This window comes from Phoxinus phoxinus (assembly GCF_949152265.1).
Source record: "Phoxinus phoxinus genome assembly, chromosome: 5".
NCBI lineage: Eukaryota > Metazoa > Chordata > Actinopteri > Cypriniformes > Leuciscidae > Phoxinus > Phoxinus phoxinus.
The window spans coordinates 40,116,616-40,137,169 of NC_136880.1; the positions used below are offsets into that span (position 1 = coordinate 40,116,616).

Here is a 20,554-nt window from a genome sequence, read left to right on the forward strand (position 1 = left end):
TAAAGGTCCAATGAATCTTTTATTTGTAAGGCACCATAAATACTTCCTTACTGCTCAATCTCTCATACATGAATAGTAAATGTTTTAACCTTTTTTTTTTCTCTTCCAATTGTCTTTAAATGAAGTTATAATAGCAGATTATCAACACAAACAAAATACATTTCCATCAAGTACATCATGTCATATACAACACGCACACACACACATTTTAAAAAACTACTACAAAGCTCCAAAATGTGGCAAATATTTGATGAGTACTGTCAGAAGAGGGAGGGGCTTATGTCTGGAGAGAGGCGGGGCTTCAGGGATGGGCTTACACACCGGTTTAAGTCACAAACTAGTCTCTTTCAGCTGATGTTCATGAGACCGAGACCAAGGCAGAACGTTTAGCAACTATTAGACCAGCAGCCAGTGTTATACGTGCATCTAAACAAACCAGAGCGTAATCGTTTGACTATTAAATGATTATAGACTTCTGTATATCTCAGACCTGCGCTAGATGTCCTCTGGGACACATACACCATAAATGTAGCTTTATACATACAAAAATGTGTACAAAATTATATGTATATTGATATATTTATACATGTACATAAATTGGCCGTCAGTTTTTTCCGAGATCAAACGCAAAAGGGAAATTGAACTTGATTTAGAGATTAAAATAAGTAGAATCAGCGTTTCATAGTATCAACATCAGCACTGGTGTACTGGAAGAAAAAAAAAAAAATACAAAGGAATTATGGGACAAACTCTAATAAATGTCCAGGAACACACAATTAGAAAATACCCACAATGCACCAGTGCATATGTACAACCTTAGGTAGACGTGTCTTTAAAATAGCATGGCATATTACTTACTGTGCAGTATATACTGTGTGATGACCGCATTCAGCGTCCATTTTGTGGTTATTTTTCAAGGTATGTTTTTACTCAAGAAAAGGTCAATGTGGTTAGTTGTGTACTGAACAATTTGGCAAATGCAGAAGGTCATCTGAGTATTCAAAGTATGCAGAAAACGTGCACACTATCCACGGCACAAGCTGAACTATTTATACTGTAATTGAGACAAATCTGCTAGGTTTTTTATTAACAGAAACTTGGAGTTTTGATATTAAGTTAATCAATTAATTTTGTGATTTCAGAAATTTAAGATTAAAAACAACTACTGAGGGGGGAAAATTTAGTATTTTATTACCGTATTTTTGATCAATATCAATAATAACGCCTCCATTTAAATACTTAATGGTTATCTTGGAGGTTGAGAAGCACAGCTGCAGACACAGTAAAGGTAGTATGCCATTCCAAACATCCTATTACAGCTTCACAAACAAAGACTGTAAGACAGCGAGTCTCCGCTTAGAAAAATGAAGCCAAAAAATCCCAGTTGCCGATTACGTCGTTCAGAGGTCGTATCAAGGTCCCGCCCACACTCGATCTCAAGCACAGCTGTCAATCATGACGTTACACCCCGCTTTTATAGCATCAAACTACTAACTAAAACCAAACTTATTGGGAAATTAACCCTTGAACATACATCTCTGTGATAAGAACTAGTTAAAATGACCAAAACGATCTAAAAGTATTTAAAGTGTAATTGGAATTTTTTTTGTTTGCCTCGCGCCCTATTCGATTACATGGAGAGGGCGGGGTTTATGAGCTTTACTGCAGCCAGCCACCAGGGGGCGATAGAAATGCTTTGGCTTCACTTTTCACAAATCATTTAACACGCACTCACTAGCTGCCACCTTCTGGTCACACATGGAACCACATTCACTGCAAACCAGGCGGCAGGAAAACAAACTTCCTTTTACACAGAAAAAAAAATAATATATGAGGATGTGGGTCCGGATTGGGGAATCTCTCTTTGCTTTTCTCAGGACTGTCACTTTCTTACACAGACTGTGGGATTGATCAGTTCAAGGGCTCTTAAGGCTTTGCTTTACCTTGTTTTCTAGGCAACATTTGACAGTGTGCCGTCTTTTCATATAAAATACTTCAATCAATTAATGTGAAAGGGTCACTACAGGGTTTAAACCCTTAACTAGATAAGCCTAGAATAAAATATCATGAAATACATTGAACATTAGATAACAGAGGAAATTAACTGCAAGCATTTCTGATCCACTAAACAGACCACTGGCCAGCTGAAGTGCTTCACTAACCAGTGACGTGAACGCATCAGAATCAGATGCTAGGCCATTCCAGGTGGTTGCCAAGGCGTTGCTATGGTTTCTAGGGTGTTCTAAATGTTTTTTGTAAGTGCATTGCTATGCAAATGCTCGACCGTTGATATGCGGCTGCTTAGTTTTTCTGAGTTGTTGTTTGCACATTGCATTGTATTTGAGGTGGTTGCCAGGGCAGTTGTGCAGTTGCTAGGGTGTTACTAGGTGCTTGCTAGGCCATTCTGGGTGGTTGCTAAGGTTTTCTGAATATTTTTAGCATGTTGCTATGTCACTACTAGAGTGTTCTGTGTGGTTGCCAGGGTGCTGCTCTGTGGTTGCTATATTGTTCTGAATAGTTAATGAATTGCTATGCAACTACTAGGGCACGTTTTGATTAGTTGCTAGGCTGTTGCTATGTAATTGACAAGTTGTTCTGAGTAGCTGTTTGAGCATATGTGTTTGGGGCGTTTACCGGGGCAGTTGTGCAGTTGCTAGGGTGTTCTAAATGCTTTGAGCATGTTGCTATGCCACTGCCAGAGTGTTCTGATTGGTTGCTTGCACATTGCCTTCGCAAATGCTAGATTTAATTGGTTGCTAGGCCATTGCTTTGTGGTTAAGTTGTTCTGAGTGGTTGTTTGTGCAACATTTGTTCAGGGTGGTTGCTAGGGCAGTTATGCCGTTACCAGGTGGTTGCTAGGGTGTTCTGAATGTTTTGCGCATTTTGCTCTGTCACTACTAGAGAGATCTGATTGGTTACCAAGGGTGTTGCTGTGTGGTTGCTAAAATGTTTTGATTTTTTTTTTGTGCATTCCTATGCAAATTCTAGAACATTCTGATTGGTTACTAGGGTGTTCTCAATTATTTCTGTGCCACTATGAGAGTGTTATGGGTGGTTGCCAGGGGGTTGCTTTGTGGTTTCTGAATGGTAGTTAGTGCATTGCTATGTAAATGATATGACGTTTTAATTGGTTGCTTAGTTGTTGCTATGCAGTTGCTAAGTTGTTCTGGGGTGCGTTTTCCAAATGCAACTATGGTCGCAAGTTCCGTCCTTACCAAAAGAGTTCAACAAAACTTATGACTATAGTTGGCTAACGATGCTTTTGGTAAACGCAGCCCTGCGTGTTTTTTTTGCACAATGTGTATGGGGTGGTTGCCAGGGCAGTTATGCAGTTGCTAGGGTGTTACTTGGCAGTTGCTAGAGCGTTGCCGGTGCGTTTTGGGTGACTCATAAGTGTGCACTCCCTAGTCTCTATGATATTCAGGTCTCTAGATATGGTTTGGGTTCCTCCGTCAATATCTATGAAGTATTTTTCACCCATTTTATCATCTGCCAGTAGAGCTGCACGGTTAGGGATAAAAGAAGAAGAAAATTGTTTCAAATAGAGATCACGATTCTCCCACGATTCTGAACAAACTGAATAAAATAACAGCATTTACTAGAGGTTCTCACAGAATATATATTCCTGCAGTCTATTTAAAAACGTTTCATTAATTAGAATTAATCATTTAAAAATTGGTTTGAGTGAATGATTCAATGACTCACTCATAATAGTTCACTTTTTTTATTACTGGATGAATCAGAGTTTTTAAACGAATCTCTTGAATCAATGATTCAATGACAAATACATTTTTAACAGTCACTTGTCGCCACCTACTGGCGTAACAATATAATCGTTACAATCGTTATTTAAAGCAGCGTTACTTTCAAAAAGGGAATTGCTCTATATCCGAATTATAAATGGTTATCCCAGTACTGAATATTTATAACACAGAATTAGTGATACAGTGTGGCTGAAAAAAAAAAAAACTGTTTGTGAAGCTTTTTAATTCCTATACATGACAACTGCTCTCTCTGGCTCCGCCCCAACACCAACGCAGATTTGAATATTCCAGTGTTATTTTGTCAAAGTGATTTTTGTCGAATTGTTGTCATTTAGGAATAAGATTGTGTGGGAATCGAGATTGCGATGTATTAACGATTAATCGTGCAGCTCTATCTGCCAGGAAAAATTAAGAGTAATTTACAGTAATAATACACCTCTCCTCAACAAGACACACGATTTGAGGTATGTTACATGCTGAAGTTTAATACTTAGGGTTAGGGGTTTGTTCAGATCACTAATATGATACCCCAAATATGATAGTAATAGAACCTTAGCAAGCACCACTAATTAAAAGCAAAAGAATCAAACAATATTACAGAGGAAAGATTCGCTGTAGTAAGAGAGAGAGAGAGATAGAGAGAGATAGAGAGAGAGAGATAGAGAGAGAGATAGATTGAATCAGACCCAATCCAATGAGACAGGTGTGAAGAGAGGAAAAGGAAGGTTTCGGCGATCTCTCCTCGTCTCTTTCTGAGCTCCGCCCCTCTTTACAGAACTCATGAGACAGAATCAAACCATCTCTACGAAGGCTAGTCGGATTTGTCTGCATCATCCTCGCGGTGGCCGTCGGCCCCGTCGCGAGCGCTCTTGTCCTCCTTAGCCATGTGCGCGTGTGACGCGAGGATGCTGGACAGCGACAGGAGGCCAGAGCTGGAGGTGACGGCGGGCAGGGAGGGCTGAGTCAAGCCCAGGGGCAGATGGTTCATGGGTAACGCCAAACCCTGAAGCTGAGAGAGCTGGTGAACCTGAAGCTGCTGCTGTGATCACATCAAACAACAAACAAACAAACATCCGTGGAGGTTAAAGATGGATCACAAAATACCTTCTTATTGTTGACATGCATGTGCATTAACAATGACAAAGCCACAGTTTAATGACAAAGCCACATTACACTTAACTGCACTTTTACTTTACATAACTTTGAATGTACAACACTTACTGATAAGAATATAATTGTAATGCACTTTTTATTTTGCCATCATTTTCACTATTATTTTGCCTTTCCGAGTATGAGAGCGCTAATACAGAGTTGTTTTAATAGTGTTGCTTATTCGAACTGTCCATTTCAAATTAATCGGTGCAAACGAGAACCTAATATTCAACAATTTGATTTGCTTGATCACTCAAAAAATGTTCATGGAATATAAATAAAATAATATTGTGGTCTATTACTTGCATTAAAAAAAATTAATAATTCATTCAGTGCGGAAAAAAGCATATACAGTGTTTAGTGCATTAAACAGTTTGAATCTAATTGGCTAAAATGATGGATCCTTCGATTTTCTAAAATGTGTGTGTGGGTATATATATATATATATATATAAATATATATATATATATATATATATTAGGGCTGTCAAAAGATTAATCGTGATTAATCGCATCCAAAATAAAAGTTTGTGTTTACATAATATATGTGTGTGTACTGTGTATAATTATTATGTATAAATACACACACATTCATGTATATATTTAAGGAATAATTGCATTTATATACTGTATATACATTTATATATATATAAAAAAAAAAATGTATTTATATACATATATATAAATAAACAATTTTTCTTAAAAATATACATGATTGAGTGTGTTTTTATATATAAATAATTATACAATTTTTCTTAAAAATATACATGATTGAGTGTGTTTTTATATATATAAATAATTATACACAGTACACACACATATATTATGTAAACACAAACTTTTATTTTGGATGCGATTAATCATGATTAATCTTTTGACAGCCCATATATATATATATATATATATACTTCATGTATTAATCGCATCAAACAAAATGTTGGTGTGTGTGTATATATACACATATATATATACATACTTTTTTTTTCTCTAACAATAATCTTTCGGCCCTACATAATAAGACTCATGTTGAACAGTGTGAAGTTCCTACCCGAATAATTGAGTTCATCTCAGGAGGAGTGACCTGTTTGGCTCGCTCAATCGCCCCCAGGACCTGCTGCTGGTGCTACACACAAAAACACACATATACACATTTATATCTTCAGGTAAGATAAAGCACAGCACCCAAAAACCAACCAAACCCTCTTCAGTGTATGAAAGCAACACATGACACAAACCAACAGCACATTTATGTCACTAATGAGGCTGAGAGTTATTATAGAGAGTGTGTCATAAATAAATCACACAGCCTGACCTCTTGAGACAGGTAGGGCAACACCTGAGCACAGATTCCGTTCAATCTCTTCACAATCTCCGCCTGCGGACAGAACACAAGCACATCTCATGGGTTTACATCCATTAATAAGGTAGCTGGGGATGCGCTTACAGTCTGCTGATGTTGCACAAACGCACGTGAACAACAGTCAGTCATAATAATGTATGCTGACCGTGTTTGATGGAAGATTGCTACTGAATCTAGGACGCTACAAACCATGCAAGCAGGCTTCTGCACTTTAAAGGAAACTATGCAGATTTTGCACAACCTTCAATCTAAAGAGCTACATTTCTTCTGTCATATTTATTCAATATTTTGACAACTATGTTAATGTAGAAAAAAAAGCAAAAAGTGCAGATTCTGACACAAAATTCATATTCTCACCTGTTTGTGCATTTCAATGTTGAGTCCATATGACATCTCATAGTACTGCAGTCAGAACGGGAACGGGAAAGAGGAACAGAGCGGGTATTTACATTTACAGATACATATGAACATGTAATATCTGGACTTATGCACATTTAGTGATTCCCATTTTGTAGGGTAAATTGGGACATCTTAAAATGTAAAAAACAAAACAAAAAAACATTCACCCTCTACAGTGTCTCAAAGAGGCATTACAAAAGAGTGTGGAGAGAGGAGAGCAAAACACACAGTGGAGCATTGACAGTCAAAATCTTTATATTCATTAAAGATCTTTATCTAGTATTTCTCCTGAAACTGTGGTTTAGTCTGTGCTAGAAGCTTAGCTCTGGGCTAAAGCAGCAGATCACTCAGATCTCTGCGGTCCCGCTCTCAGACACAGCTGTTACTGACACACATTCAACATTGATCCGTCACGAAGACGTCAATACGCTTGTGCACACTTACGACCCGTGATACAACTGATCAATGAGACGCTTGTGTGTGAATTACAGCGGACGCCCACAGGGTTACACACAAAAGAAAAAGACTAAATTAAATGAATAAGGCAATGGAAAAAAATTGCAAAACTAAGCCAAACAATTACACAAAAAAAGGGAAGGGAATGTAAGAAATGTGCATATAAGAACTAAATAAGAGACTAAAGAAAGAAACAGTATGCTGGATAATAGCATAATCCGAGTATAACTGTAGGTCTGATAAAACATTTAACATTCGTGCTTTACTCACCATTATGTAATGACGCTGCATTTCAGATTTCTCACTCGCCAGTTTATCACATTCCATCTTCAGACTAGGACAGAAAGAGCAAAATACACGGCAGCATGAGATGTACTATTCATTTCTTACAAAAATGTGTACTAGGAGGGAAAACGACATGATGCCTCTTTAAGTGATGGACAAGATGGAGAAGTTCTCATGGTCTGAATGACACAGTCTGCGTGTATGACAGCTTAAATATTTGCATTTCACCCTAAAACACACACACACACACACACACACACACACACACTCATTGAGGCTGTCAGCTGCACTTTACCTCATTTTCTCTCTTTCACTCTCGAAGCAAAAAAAACACACAAAAAAACGAGAGAATTCTGCAACATTCTATCACCATGACAACAAGTTTCCTGTCTGGACAGTCTGATGGAGACTTGTGATTGGCTGGCCATGCATTTAGAAGAATGTAATTATGAATGTATGATTCTGTCCTTTATATAATACTTCATGGCTTTGGTAATGCTTTACGTTAAATTGTCTGTGCTACACACACAAACACTACCATTCACACGGTTGGGGGGTCAGTAAGATTTGTAAAAGTTTTTCAAAGAAGTTTATTCTGCTCATCAAGGCTGCGTTAATTTGAAGAAAAATATTGTGAAATATTAATACAATTAAAAATAAGTGTTTTCTATGGGAATATATTTTGAAATGCAATTTATTCCTGTGATGCAAAGCTGAGTTTTCAGCATCATTACTCCAGTCTTCAGTGTCACATGATCCTTCAGAAATAATTAATATATGCTGATTTGCTGCTAAACAAACATTTCTGATTTTACTGACTGACTAAAAACTGACATAAGTGGATATCTACAAGCTTTGGACGTCATCTATATGCTAATACACCCCCTAAACGTTGACAAAATAAACATTATGTAAATGCATTTAAAATTTACAATCATTCTCTGCCGGGAAAAAAGTGTTTGTGGTACAAATTTTGGATATAAAAATTTACAAACGCACTCTAGCATGAGAATGTCCTTCCCCCAACATCACTTGCCACCGACTAAAAGCAAGTAGTAAATCATGGTTTATGACTGTGATGTAAACTAAAGACTATTGACAAGTTGAGACAAATTACTTCTTTTTTTTTATACCCCATCACAACGCCCTAAAATCAACACAGGAAAGAAAATTGCATTTGTCAAACCATTTTATGAGGTCTTTAATCACTAAAAGCAATAATAATAATAACAACAACGTAATCCCAAGCAGCTCCACAGAATAATTACTCATTAACCAGCATCATTCAGTGTGTGTACTTGGGTAAACACTCGGTGACGTGACGCTGTAAGGTGAAGCGGCCGTGATTTGTTTTATGAGTTATGGCTCTTTCACACCGAGAGAGAATATTCAGTGTGGAAATCTAAAGCGCCGCAGTGTCGTCTGGCAGATCTGAAAGACATCAGCACACTCGTTTGTTTATCCTTCTCCATTTCCCTCTTCCTTCCTCTGTCCGCGGTTTGTCTGATGTGTGATGATGGCCGGATGCCCTCCATGATCGCTCGTATCTCTGGTGCTGACAGATGATGACAGGAAGCTTTTCCATGAGGGGTCGCGTTCACACCATTTGACCGACACAGAGAGGAATTCACTCGGGCAGGGTGTTTTTAGTGTGTAGAGTGAAAGTGAGGAGGAGATAACATGCCCGTGCTTCTCAGGGTTGTGTTGAATGTGCTTTAACTAACAGTTAAACTAGTTTTGTGTATTTGAAAGTAGGGCTGTGCAATTACCGTATTTTCCGGACTATAAGTCACACTTTTTTTTCATAGTTTGGCTGGTCCTGCGACTTATAGTCAGGTGCGACTTATATATCAAAATTAATTCATACTGACTGACATGAACCAAGAGAAAACATTACCGTCTACAGCCGCGAGAGGGCGCTCTAGTTAGCGGAGTTGTTCAGAAGCGACACTGAGGAAGAACTCAATGTATTCAGTGTTGTGGAATGAGATCGGGAGCTTGGTGAACTTGCTTACCGGTAACTTGTTGGACTCGCTGGCTAATGTTAATTTAGTCTATTCAGCCTCCCAGGTATATGTTCTTTATGCTATTGTGTCGCTGAATAACTGTTAATGTGTTACGTTAACACACCGGACACCTATTCAGCTGTTGTTCTGTGTGCTATTGTGTTGCTGAATAACTTGCCTTTCCAGATTAAATGTCTGTTCTTGGTCTTGGATTTTGTGAAATAAATTTCTAAATAAATGCGACTTATAGTCCAGTGCGACTTATATATGTTTTTTTCCTCTTCATGACGCATTTTTTGACTGATGCGACTTATACTCCGGAGCGATTTATAGTCTGGAAAATATGGTAATTGAATTTCGATTTCGGCTCCCAACGACCACCAAAATTGTACAATTGAGTAAAAACGATTATTTTGCCATGTTCTGTTGTGCAAGAACACTCTTATTTTGTCTTGTGTTCTTAATGACACGCGCACATCCGCCCCTCCCGAAGCCGTAACCTCTCTCAACTTGAATGTTTAAACTGCTAAGATGTAAAAAAGTGAAAATGATCAACTTTAGTTACGATGCAATGCTGGCCCGATTGTGCAAGTGTCAATTCCGTCATGTCCGACTCCTAAACGCGAGAGTGTAGTTTCGACACTTGCCTTGTCCAACCCATTTTAAGAGACCGAGAGAGAGAGAAGACACGGGACCGCTGAACACTCACGCGGTTTGTGAAATTGCGTCTTGGAGAAAGTTTTACAATTATTGATTTGATTTTATAATCTCTGTGGATTAATTTAGGCTACTCATACAATCTACTTGCGAATCAAAGTTTGCGGGGGAATTTCCCGCATTATAAGTGGTAGACCTGCGGGAATTATTAAAATACTTAAGTATTAGCCTATCTGATATATTATTTATTTATAATTCAAAAAGTACAATAAATGTTCAAATTTCGAAATTTGAAAGGTGTATTTTTAATAAATGCAACACGTTCCCAAAGTCATGTGAAATAATTGTGATTTCAATACTGACCAAAAATAATTGTGATTATGATTTTTCCCATAATCGAGCATGCCTATTTGAAAGCTTTGGTATGTGCCTGTAAAGCTGTATCTGGTTATACTGCCATTCAAAATATCACCAAGGCTGCATTTATTGCATCTTAAAATACAGTACATTTTGTGAAATATTATTGCATTTTAAAATTAGTTTTCTATTTTTCATATATTTTAACATGTGATTTACTCCTCATTCGGAGTAAACACGGCATCATTAATCCAGTCTTCAGTGTCACATGATCCTTCAGAAAATATTCTAATTTGCTTCTCAAGAAACATTTATTATTTTCAATGTTGAATGAAAACAGTTGTGCTGCTGCTTAATGTTTTTGTAGAAACTATGATACATTTGTTTCAGGATTCTTTGATGAAGAGCATTTATTTTAAATATAATCTTTAGAAGCATTATAAATGTCTTTGCCACTTTTGTTCAATTTAAGACATCCCTGCTAAATAAAAGTATTAAGTATTTCATTGAAAAATAAACCGCGGTGCACGAGTGTTTGTATACCTGTGATATTGTGCCTGCAGGAACTGAAACTCGTCTTTGATGCGATCACAAGAGTCTGATGTGGTGAATTTGAGCGGCTGTGCTGATTGAGACGAAGCCTGAAAAACAAAAGCAATAGATGAGAGATTAGATTCGACAGTGACTGATGATGAACAAGCTAGGCATTAGCTAGGAAGAAGTAGGTTAACACATTGAACCACAATTCAACTGCTACAACTCTTCTTTTCCAGTTATCAAGCTAATTTTAAGACTGAACTGATGCCAAAATAAACAACAGCTGCATAAAACAAGCATAAAACAAGAGTTATGACCACAGACAAAAAGCAAACCCCAACCCAGCCTTGATAACAACTCTTTTGATCATATTCAGATTGTGGTGTCCCTTCTCAATAACATTTCATTACTGCAAAGTGCAAACAGGTTAAAACAATTCTCCTAAACGCCACAACTGAGACAGTGATTATATATCTCGTATCTGAGGTGAGCGGCTCAGGTCAGGCTGAAATTAAAGCTTCGCACACACACACACACACAGAATAGAAGGACCATTGGCTTTTCACCTCTGCCCTGCTTTACTAGGGGTCACTACACTTGTGACCTTTAAGACCAGACAGACAGGAACAACACAAACCATCACACCTTAGAAACAGAGAAACTGGATATGTTTCTGTGCTCGGCGTGCTTTATGGTCACACAGTCGTTTGAAAGCAGACAGATGCACACAGAAATTGATGGACAAGTGTGTGTGTGTGTGTGTGTTTATATACAATTGGCCCCCAGAGGAGGAATCTACAGGCAGAACAAAACATCTCTCACACACACACGTCTCTCCTCCTGTGGATGATAGTGTCTCCAGGGAGATTAGAGACATGTGTGTGTTTCAGTAAATCCCTCTAGTCACTAGTCTATGGCTGCTAATAGAAATCAATTAGAGGAAGAGAAACAGCAGCATCACCTGTGACCCCTGAACCTCCTCCTCGTTCACTGTGAGGTCCAGCATCATTCTCAGTTTAAATGTGCTTTATTGGCATGACACTATTGACACACCAGTCAGAACACCTTAAGCCTCACACACGCTACGGGACAGAAGGTCGTCGCCCTGCACATACTTAACGACTCCGGTTTCTGTTGTGTTGGTGCACACAACACGCTTAGGTACCAATTTGCACAGAACAGGGTAAATAAGAAAAATGTGCTAGCAGGATACGGTAAGTGTGATGTTTTGCTCATGCTTCACAATGCTCTGCTCTTGCATTCTTTTGCTCTCTTGAAAAAAAATGTTTCATAGCACCTGCGACTAGGCTAGTTGAAGCACGTCTCAATGTGCACACCACGAGATCTGCGACTTCTTGCGGAGTAAAACACATCAACGGTGACAAACTGGAGTCTTATAGAGTGTGCACCTTAGCATTGTGACGTGTGTGTGTGTGTGTGTGTGTGTGTGTGTATATATATATATATATAAAAAAAGTAAAGCTTCTAGAATAAAACAGAACTATATAAAATAAAGCCTTTATAATAAAACAAATACAAAAAAAAGCCTAACAATTTTAATTAAAATTCAAAATTAAAGATAAAATAAAATATCTAGAATAAAACAGAAAAAAATGTTTTATTGCCAAAGCAACCAATACAAAAAAAACAAAAAAGCAGACAAACAAGCTAAAAAAAAATTAAACCTCTAGAATGAAACTGCACACACACACACACACACACACACACACGTGTGTGTGTGTGTGTGTGTGTGTGTAAGCTAGAATAAAAAAGAAAAAAATAACATTTGTAGTAAAAAAATTAAATATCTAGAATAATACAAAAACTAAAAAAAAACCTCTCTCTCCTCTGGCGGCTGTCGGGGCTAAAGGCTCTGCTGTTGCCCCCTTTGTGATGCTAATGAGGGACTATGGCCTGAGTGACCCAGACATCTGCTTTGCGCACGCACGCGCACACACACACACTTAGAGCCTCAGGGTCTTATCTGCTTTTTTTGTCTCCAAAATTGCGGCTGGTGTGTGTTAGTAGCACAGGAAGTGAGATGTTTTGAGGGGGAGTTGAGCGTGCCGCAGAAAAAAACAGTCTCGCAATTACACCCAGCTCATGTGTGCAAGCGTATATATATATATATATATATGTGTGTGTGTGTGTGTGTATGTGTGTTTTCACAGTATGACTGATCTTTCAGTGGTTCACAAACACATTAGCAGCAGCAGCAGCAGCGGGGTGTGGTGGCGGTGGTTGTGCACACACACAGTTAACAGCCGAGAGAGAGAGTGTGTGTGTGTGTGTGTGTGTGTGATTATGAAAGCGTGTGTGCCAGTGTGTGCGCCGGGGGGATTAACCTCTCTCTCTGTTGGGGGTGTTGTACTGAGAGGGGGGTCTTGTTAATTCAGTTGTCCTTAATAATGTCTTCCAGACCCCTGTCCACCCTCACAACACAATACACACATAATGAACCCAGACTACTCTGTGTGTGTGTGTGTGTGTGTGTGTGTGTGTGTGTGTGTGTGTGTGTGTGTGTGTGTGTGTGTGTGTGTGTGTGTGTGTGTGAGAGAGAGAAAGAGTCTCATACTCAGCAGAAACACAGAAAGAAAAAAACATTTAAAACTAGATTCTCTGAAGAAAGTGTTATGCAGCTGTTAAGGTGTTTTGAGTGGTTGATGGAACATTGCCATGTGATTGTTACAGTGTGGTTGACAGGGTGCTTCTATGTGGTTGCTAAGGTTTTCTGCATGATTGGCGGATGCTATGCAGTTTCTATGCTACTACGTACGTACTGGCCCAAGTCAGAAAAGGCCATAAAATTCCTATGATATTGCAACACTGTCTCATGAGAAATCATAAACATAAACCTAACCATAACACCCAACCTCTTATCTAAAGCATGATTTGAAGAAACATTTATGTGTGTATAATAAACAGCGCTAGGTGAGCTATAGGCCAAAAGTTTGTTTAAATTAGGGAAGCACAACTAATCAAGATAAAACTGAAATTGGAATATGTGATTGTCAAACTTGGTGTGATTGCCAAAACGTGAAGGCTGCGATTTAAATCAATTAAAATTATTTAATTAAATAAAAACATTCACTGCATGTTTCAGAGAGAATTAAATATTAGTAGTATAAAAAAATTGTTTTGTAATTTTACAGTAAAAAGTGATTTTATTTTGACTGATTTAGTTATTTTACAAGTGAAATACTACAATAGAAAAATTTCTTCATTTGTGTAATATTTTTATGTAATGATAATGTTCATTATTGTTACTATATAGTCACAAGCATTTTAATTTGCAATCACATTTTTTTGACAAAAAACACAATTCACCCCCCCCCCCATCATGCAGTAGTTTCAATCATTAACTCATGCATAAGCAATACTAGCAGTTATGCTTGCCTTAGCAAACACCACCATGTACATAAACAAAGATAAGTGATGAGAGAGAACGAGATCATGTGACTGATATCTGACTGCATAAGACCCACACATGCATCTCTCGTGCACCTGCTCCTGTACACACACACACACACACGTCTCACACACTCATTCCTGCTAAACGTTCACAGCTGATTAGTGGGTTTCTAACAGAATTCAAAAGTGGAAGGTAACAATCATGCTGTGTGAAATCATGAGCTGAGAATGAGCATAAAAAAATTTTCCCAGAAAATGCCAACTGACCTACAACAGTGTTTCTTCGAATTTCCTGATGAATCATCACATGAACGGTGATGTGTGGAGTGCTAAAAATAGCCGTTTATCGTTGAGCTGTTATATGGAGATCTGTAAAGTTCTTGATGTTTTCATTGCAGGTTCTTCAGATCAACATTTTGGCTTCTTGTTTTGCTTAAGCACTGGTATTTTGGGTGGTTTTCTAAAGCACTAGATGCTTCTTTGTGGAAGTTAAGAAGGTTCTCCATGGCATCATCAGACTGTAAAATCCTTTAAGTGTTTGCCAAGTCAAGCATTACTATTATTATTGCTCATACTGAGGGTTAGAGACTTGAACAAACCCAAACACTAAGTAGGCTAATTAACTTTGGCACGCAACTTTTTTTTTTTTTTTTTTTTACTACAATTGCTCGGCTTGTTGAAGAGAGATGTGTTATTATGTTTCTAAGAGACTGAACTTACGATTTACACAGCAACCACCCAAAACACCTCAGCAACCACACTTAATGGTGCTCTGATTGGTCAGTTATGGGCCGATAATAACTTTATATAGTTTGATTGCTTTCTGGCAGTTCTACCAGGTGTCTGAAAAGGACAATAAATGTGTAACCTCTTTGCGAGACATTGCAACAACAGTAACTCTATAGCAATGACAGAGAGAAAAAACTAGAGCTGTGCGATTTCACAGTGGTGCGCTTTCTAAAAGCCCAAACTTAACATTCAAACAAAACCAGCTAGATTAGTGATTGTTCGTAAAATACAGTCTACAGCCGCTAAACTGCAGAATGTGCTTGATTATAAAAAGTTATCAAAAAAGGGAAAGTGATACTGTTCCCCAAGCGTCTTTCTGAGATGGAGAGAAACACGGAGAAGCAAAGTAAACTTTGGGCGTTGAGTTTGTGCCTAAAAGGTCAAATACACACAGAAAAATTTGTCAAAATGGTTAGTATTGGCTTAGACACCGTAGGTCATGTCTTAAGTGAGCAGTTGGGAGATGAGTCGTATCGTATGTGTAACAGTATATTGGATTTGTGGTATTAAAGTATTTAATTAAACAGTTCAGACTACTGAAACTTTGGAAATGGGACATCCCGACCCTAACCGCAAGGGTGTTTCTAATACGAATTCCCCTCTCTATTTCTGACATATCAATCTGGTTATTTGTTCCTCTTTTGAAAGGTTGTAGAAATGCTTCCATGGACTTTTTTCCTTTTGCTATTGGAGCACCACCAGTTTACCACCATAAAAAATGACCCAACTATGATGACTTCTGGTTCGAGAACCCCGGAAATGTGCTTCACTTTTTTACTTTATGAGAAAAAAAAGTCCTAATTTTCCTACGACCGAAACAATGATATCAACACAAGACCCTTAAAAGATCAGTGTGTTATCTCAGCAGCACAAGACGGCTGCTCGGAGAAAAGGAGTTTGGTATTGTCCATTATCTTCACTGAGCACAGAGTTCAAGAGTTCAGGTGGAGAGAGGAAGAGGATGGTCATCGCAACCTGACGAATAGCTGCTTATGGTCACCAAACAAAGCTGAAGCTGTAATCCTTAACCATAATCCACCGGGCCTGACTTATTACCACAAACAAGCTGAAAAGAACCAACAATTGGATTAAGAGAAACAGTGTCACACATACTTCATTTAGAATTAAGTGTTTTCTATTTAAAAAAAGAAGAAGATCTTTCTCAATCCTGACTGTGCGCACAAGTTTCACCGTCTGCAGCAAAATATCATTCCCCTGTCAAATAATTCCTAACTCAGGATTTGTCCCGAAACAATTATCAAATCTGTCGACCATAAGTCGATAAGTAACTTCAGAGGTTTGATAAGTCAAACTGATCCCAAAGATCCTGAATTCCAAAGAACACAGTAAATCTTTGAGGCTAAGATTAAACGGAGCAGTCAGCTGTAACTCCTAATCCAAGATTTGGGATCCTGCAGTTAATCTCCGCCTGATTCCCACTTCTGCTGAAATTTCAGAGGTTTAAGACCAAAGTTTGGTCAGTGTACTTAAGAATTCATCAGCAGCAGTAAGACGTCAAAATAACATCTTTACAGTGGTCAGTTTTCGCTGTTGATGTATTAATCTGTTATTTTAAGACACTAGAACCTCGTCAACAACAACAACAAAATCTTTAAAGAAATGCTGCCATACTTTGGAAATAAGTCCTAATGGGATTAAACTGGAATTTGATGAACTGACATTATTTATGCAGCTATATTAATATTTATTAAATAAACATGGACATTTCTGAAATAGATGATTTCTACATTTGAGAATTTAATTATGTATATATAATAAAAAAAATAAAAAAAGGTTATTGTTTGATCTTATTAGGACTAGTTTCAAAATATAAAGGAATTCCATTGGCGTTTACACAACACCGTTTTCAACTAAAAACTTTATACGTTTTGGCCGTTCATTTACACAACAACAGCGTTTTTGGGGGCCTGAATATGCAAGCTTTTAAAATATGATTTCAAAGTATAAGCATTTGTGAACGATAGCGTTGTGTAAACCACAAAAATGCTAATTTGTGAAAATTATGACTTCATGCGGATGCATATTATGTGTTTATTAGTCTATAGGCACGTAGCTTCTCTTTACAATGTGACTTCGCCAACTACTGGCCTGGCATGAGCAATACAACGTTTTTAGTTGTTTTCACGGATCTGTGTGAACAGGGATCATATTGACAACGTTGTATGCGGAAAAGAAAAAACGTTTCCGTATTTAGAACATCGTTGTCGTGTAAAAACGCAGCCTCATTCCTTTAAGGTTTTAAGTGTTGCTTCATAACTGAAAGGCAGAGAACTACATTATACGTCAACACCACCACCATTAACATGGTTTAAAATAAAATATGAAATACAGGACGAAGGAATCGTTTTACGGACACTGCTGACTGAGGCTCAAACTGCAATCGGTTCATGTGTCAGAACGTCTCGTTCACTTTCTCACAGACATCTCAAGTTCGCCGAAGACTGAAATGTTCTCCTTAATTCTATTCTCTGAATTAGCAAAAAGGCCTCAATTAAAGAAACCTCCAAATCCATCCACTTGTGGGGTTTTCATTTAGCGTCCTCGTGTTTGTGTGTTCACATATGCCTGTGTGCACGGGGGAAAAGGCAATTAGGCTTGAGTGCAAACAAAATAATGACTGGGGACTCATTAACACAAGCTGCCCACTGTGTGCACAGGAACAATTCATGGAAACGACACAATTAAGCCTCTACAGGGAGGGAACCAGGCAACTGGTGTGCAAACAAGCATCTCCAACCCTACCTGAACCAGAATACATTCAGAAATGCTTTCATTTAGACATGCGACCTGGAAACCTGACATCTGAATCAAGAGATATAGGCCAAACTGTGAAAGAAACCTGCCAAAGATCAAGAAACAAAACACATTAAGAAGCCACTGCGATCTATCCATCCATTTAGCACGGCAAAAATACACAAAGACGTCTTCTAAAATGTCTCTGGTAATCCAGGTGAAAAAATCTTGTATATATTCATATTACTGGAAAGAACAACACTGCATTGATAAACATTAGTTAGGCCTAATCTTTGCGTTCTGAGACTCATTTTGACAATGCTTCCAAAACAATATGCTTTATGTACGTGTTTCAATGACAACAATGTTCATCACTTTTACTAAAAACAAGAAGATCCAGTTTTTGTAGGAGGAAGGATACAGACTGAAGTGAACAACACTAGTGAGGACTAGACAATGAGAAACTGGCCATCTTTAAAACTCACACTGGCACAATAGTGGACAATAGTGTACACACTATGTGGACTTAGTAGCTCCTTAAAGAACTTACATTTTCTATAAGTGGACATACGAGAAGAAAAAAAAACATGTAACAACGTTACATATAAAAATATATATATAAAAAACGCACCTTTGTGCATTGGGCAGCATGGTAATACCATGGTCCATGCCCAAAACACGGTATAATCAGGGTTCATGTCTACAAAAACATTAAAGTACCATATACAAACAAATAAAATGGTTCATAACAATGTCCATAACACCTGCTGTGTGACAATGAGCATGAATAAAGGAGAATGAAACACTTACCGAGTGCCTGGCTTGTGGAAACATCATATCAGCCTGTTTTTGTGCTTTATTCTTTCTCTGTAGATGATATGGAAAAAGCTTTGGATTGATGTTCTCTTTGTTCGGTCTCGATTAGCTCTAAAACTGATCAGTTTGAAGGTAGAAAGGTCTTTAGTCTGGTCTCCTGAACAGATTTCCTGGCTATGATCTCCAGTTTTCCTGGATTTTTGTTCAGCACTGCAAAACCTACATCAACTTCAGACGGCTTTGCCTTTAGAATAACAAAAACAGAAGATTATCTTTACTAAAGTTTGTGACATTGCGGTTTCACATACGAAAAATGAATCTTCTTTTGGAATAGGCCAATCTCAGCGATTAATCCACTGCCAGGCTGATCATACTTGCCCAATATCCAGCAACAAGCTAACTGGCTAAAGCTAACAGATGCGTCTATATTGCAGAAAGTGAGCAGAATGCGTTTGAAAATGAGGTAAAAGCGTCTAAAACTCGTCGTGTGTAAACTAGTCTTGCGTATTTTTGTCTATACGCGGTGAAATAATAGCCTGTGTTCGAAAAATCATGCCTCTTCCGCCGCTTCTGGACTCGTATGTACGGACTCGTGATGCAAGACGCCAAACAACGGATTCTACTACGGCGAAGGCTTTCCTCATGAATATTAATCGCTCCGTGCTCACGTTGCCTGGTAACCTTCCGGGAGCGTATGTTTACATCACCTAATTAATATTCAATGAGCGGTCTGGCTCGCTGCTGGGTCTCCGATACAAAAACTAAATCCAGTATTGCGAAAAGTTTATTTTTTGGCACTACTTTGTTTTATTTTTGTCAGAAAAATACAAGTATGCAGGGACGTGGGGTTTTACAGTAACTGTAAATGTAATACAATGTCCTTCAATTAAATGATTCATATTTGTAGTATTGTTTATTTTAGGAAGGTGTACTTGGAAGATTTGTCAAATCAATTTTTAATCATTAATTGTCCTGAGGCCTTTTTTTTCTACATCTAGAGCACATTTTATAACGAGAACTGTTTGGCACTATTCAAATTTAAATAATAAATTCAAGCGTTCGCTTTCCAGCCAATCTGACAGGCCTACCAGGCGTACGTCGTGTCGCGTCATTAATATTCATAAGATAAGCCTTTATCGTAGTAGGATTTGTACCTTGGTGCGTTCGCATGCGGGATTTAAGGTGGCGCTCAGTAGGCCCATTTTAAGATGTCAAATGGATGAAATAACAGTAACACCGGAAGTGTCTGTCGGTGGAAGGTCTTGGAATTGCGCTGCTTTTGTTCCCGGTCAATGCACAGCGACTCCAACCTGTTATACAGGCAACTGCACCCATGGGACCATTTCCACTTTAGTGAACATTTTATTTATTAATATCACTAAGGCCAGACATATTACTGGAGTATTAAAGACGCCATCCTGTGATTTATAATATAATAATATGCATACAAAATATGATAATGAAATATGATTTATTTCAGTAATTCAACTTAAAAGGTGAAACTAATATATTATAATATATATAGTTATTATATATATATATATATATATATAATATATATATATTACTAATATATATAGATTCATTACATGCAAAGTGAGATATTTCAAGCCTTTATTTGTTATAATTTTGATGATTATAGGCTTACAGCTTATGAAAACCCCAAACCCCACTTCATATTGTGAAAGGGTTTTCATAAGCTTTTTCGAGTTTCAACTGTATATATATATATAATGCATTTTTGGCTGGGTATCATGGGGTTACATTTTCGCCATTGAATTTATTTTCAGCATTTCTACAAACGCTATGCAT

General features: G+C 37.8%; 1 protein-coding gene across 8 annotated transcripts; it reads right to left on the reverse strand.

The window, feature by feature from the left end:
* Positions 1-20,029, reverse strand: chico. 8 transcript variants are annotated; one of them, XM_079612624.1, is made up of 8 exons: positions 19,897-20,029; positions 18,737-18,986; positions 10,979-11,076; positions 7,401-7,464; positions 6,633-6,677; positions 6,228-6,290; positions 5,964-6,038; positions 1-4,800 (listed from the first exon to the last, which is right to left on the reverse strand). In XM_079612624.1, exons 2-8 carry the CDS (start codon positions 18,761-18,763, stop codon positions 4,576-4,578), a joined length of 597 nt encoding a protein of 198 aa, XP_079468750.1. In that variant the 5' UTR covers positions 18,764-18,986; positions 19,897-20,029; the 3' UTR covers positions 1-4,575. The 8 variants fall into 8 exon arrangements, with proteins under 8 accessions (XP_079468750.1, XP_079468746.1, XP_079468748.1 ...); XM_079612620.1 differs by having other exon boundaries at positions 1-4,803; positions 19,897-19,958; XM_079612622.1 differs by lacking the exon at positions 19,897-20,029 and adding an exon at positions 19,121-19,431.
* Between the last annotated feature and the right edge of the window lie 525 nt (positions 20,030-20,554).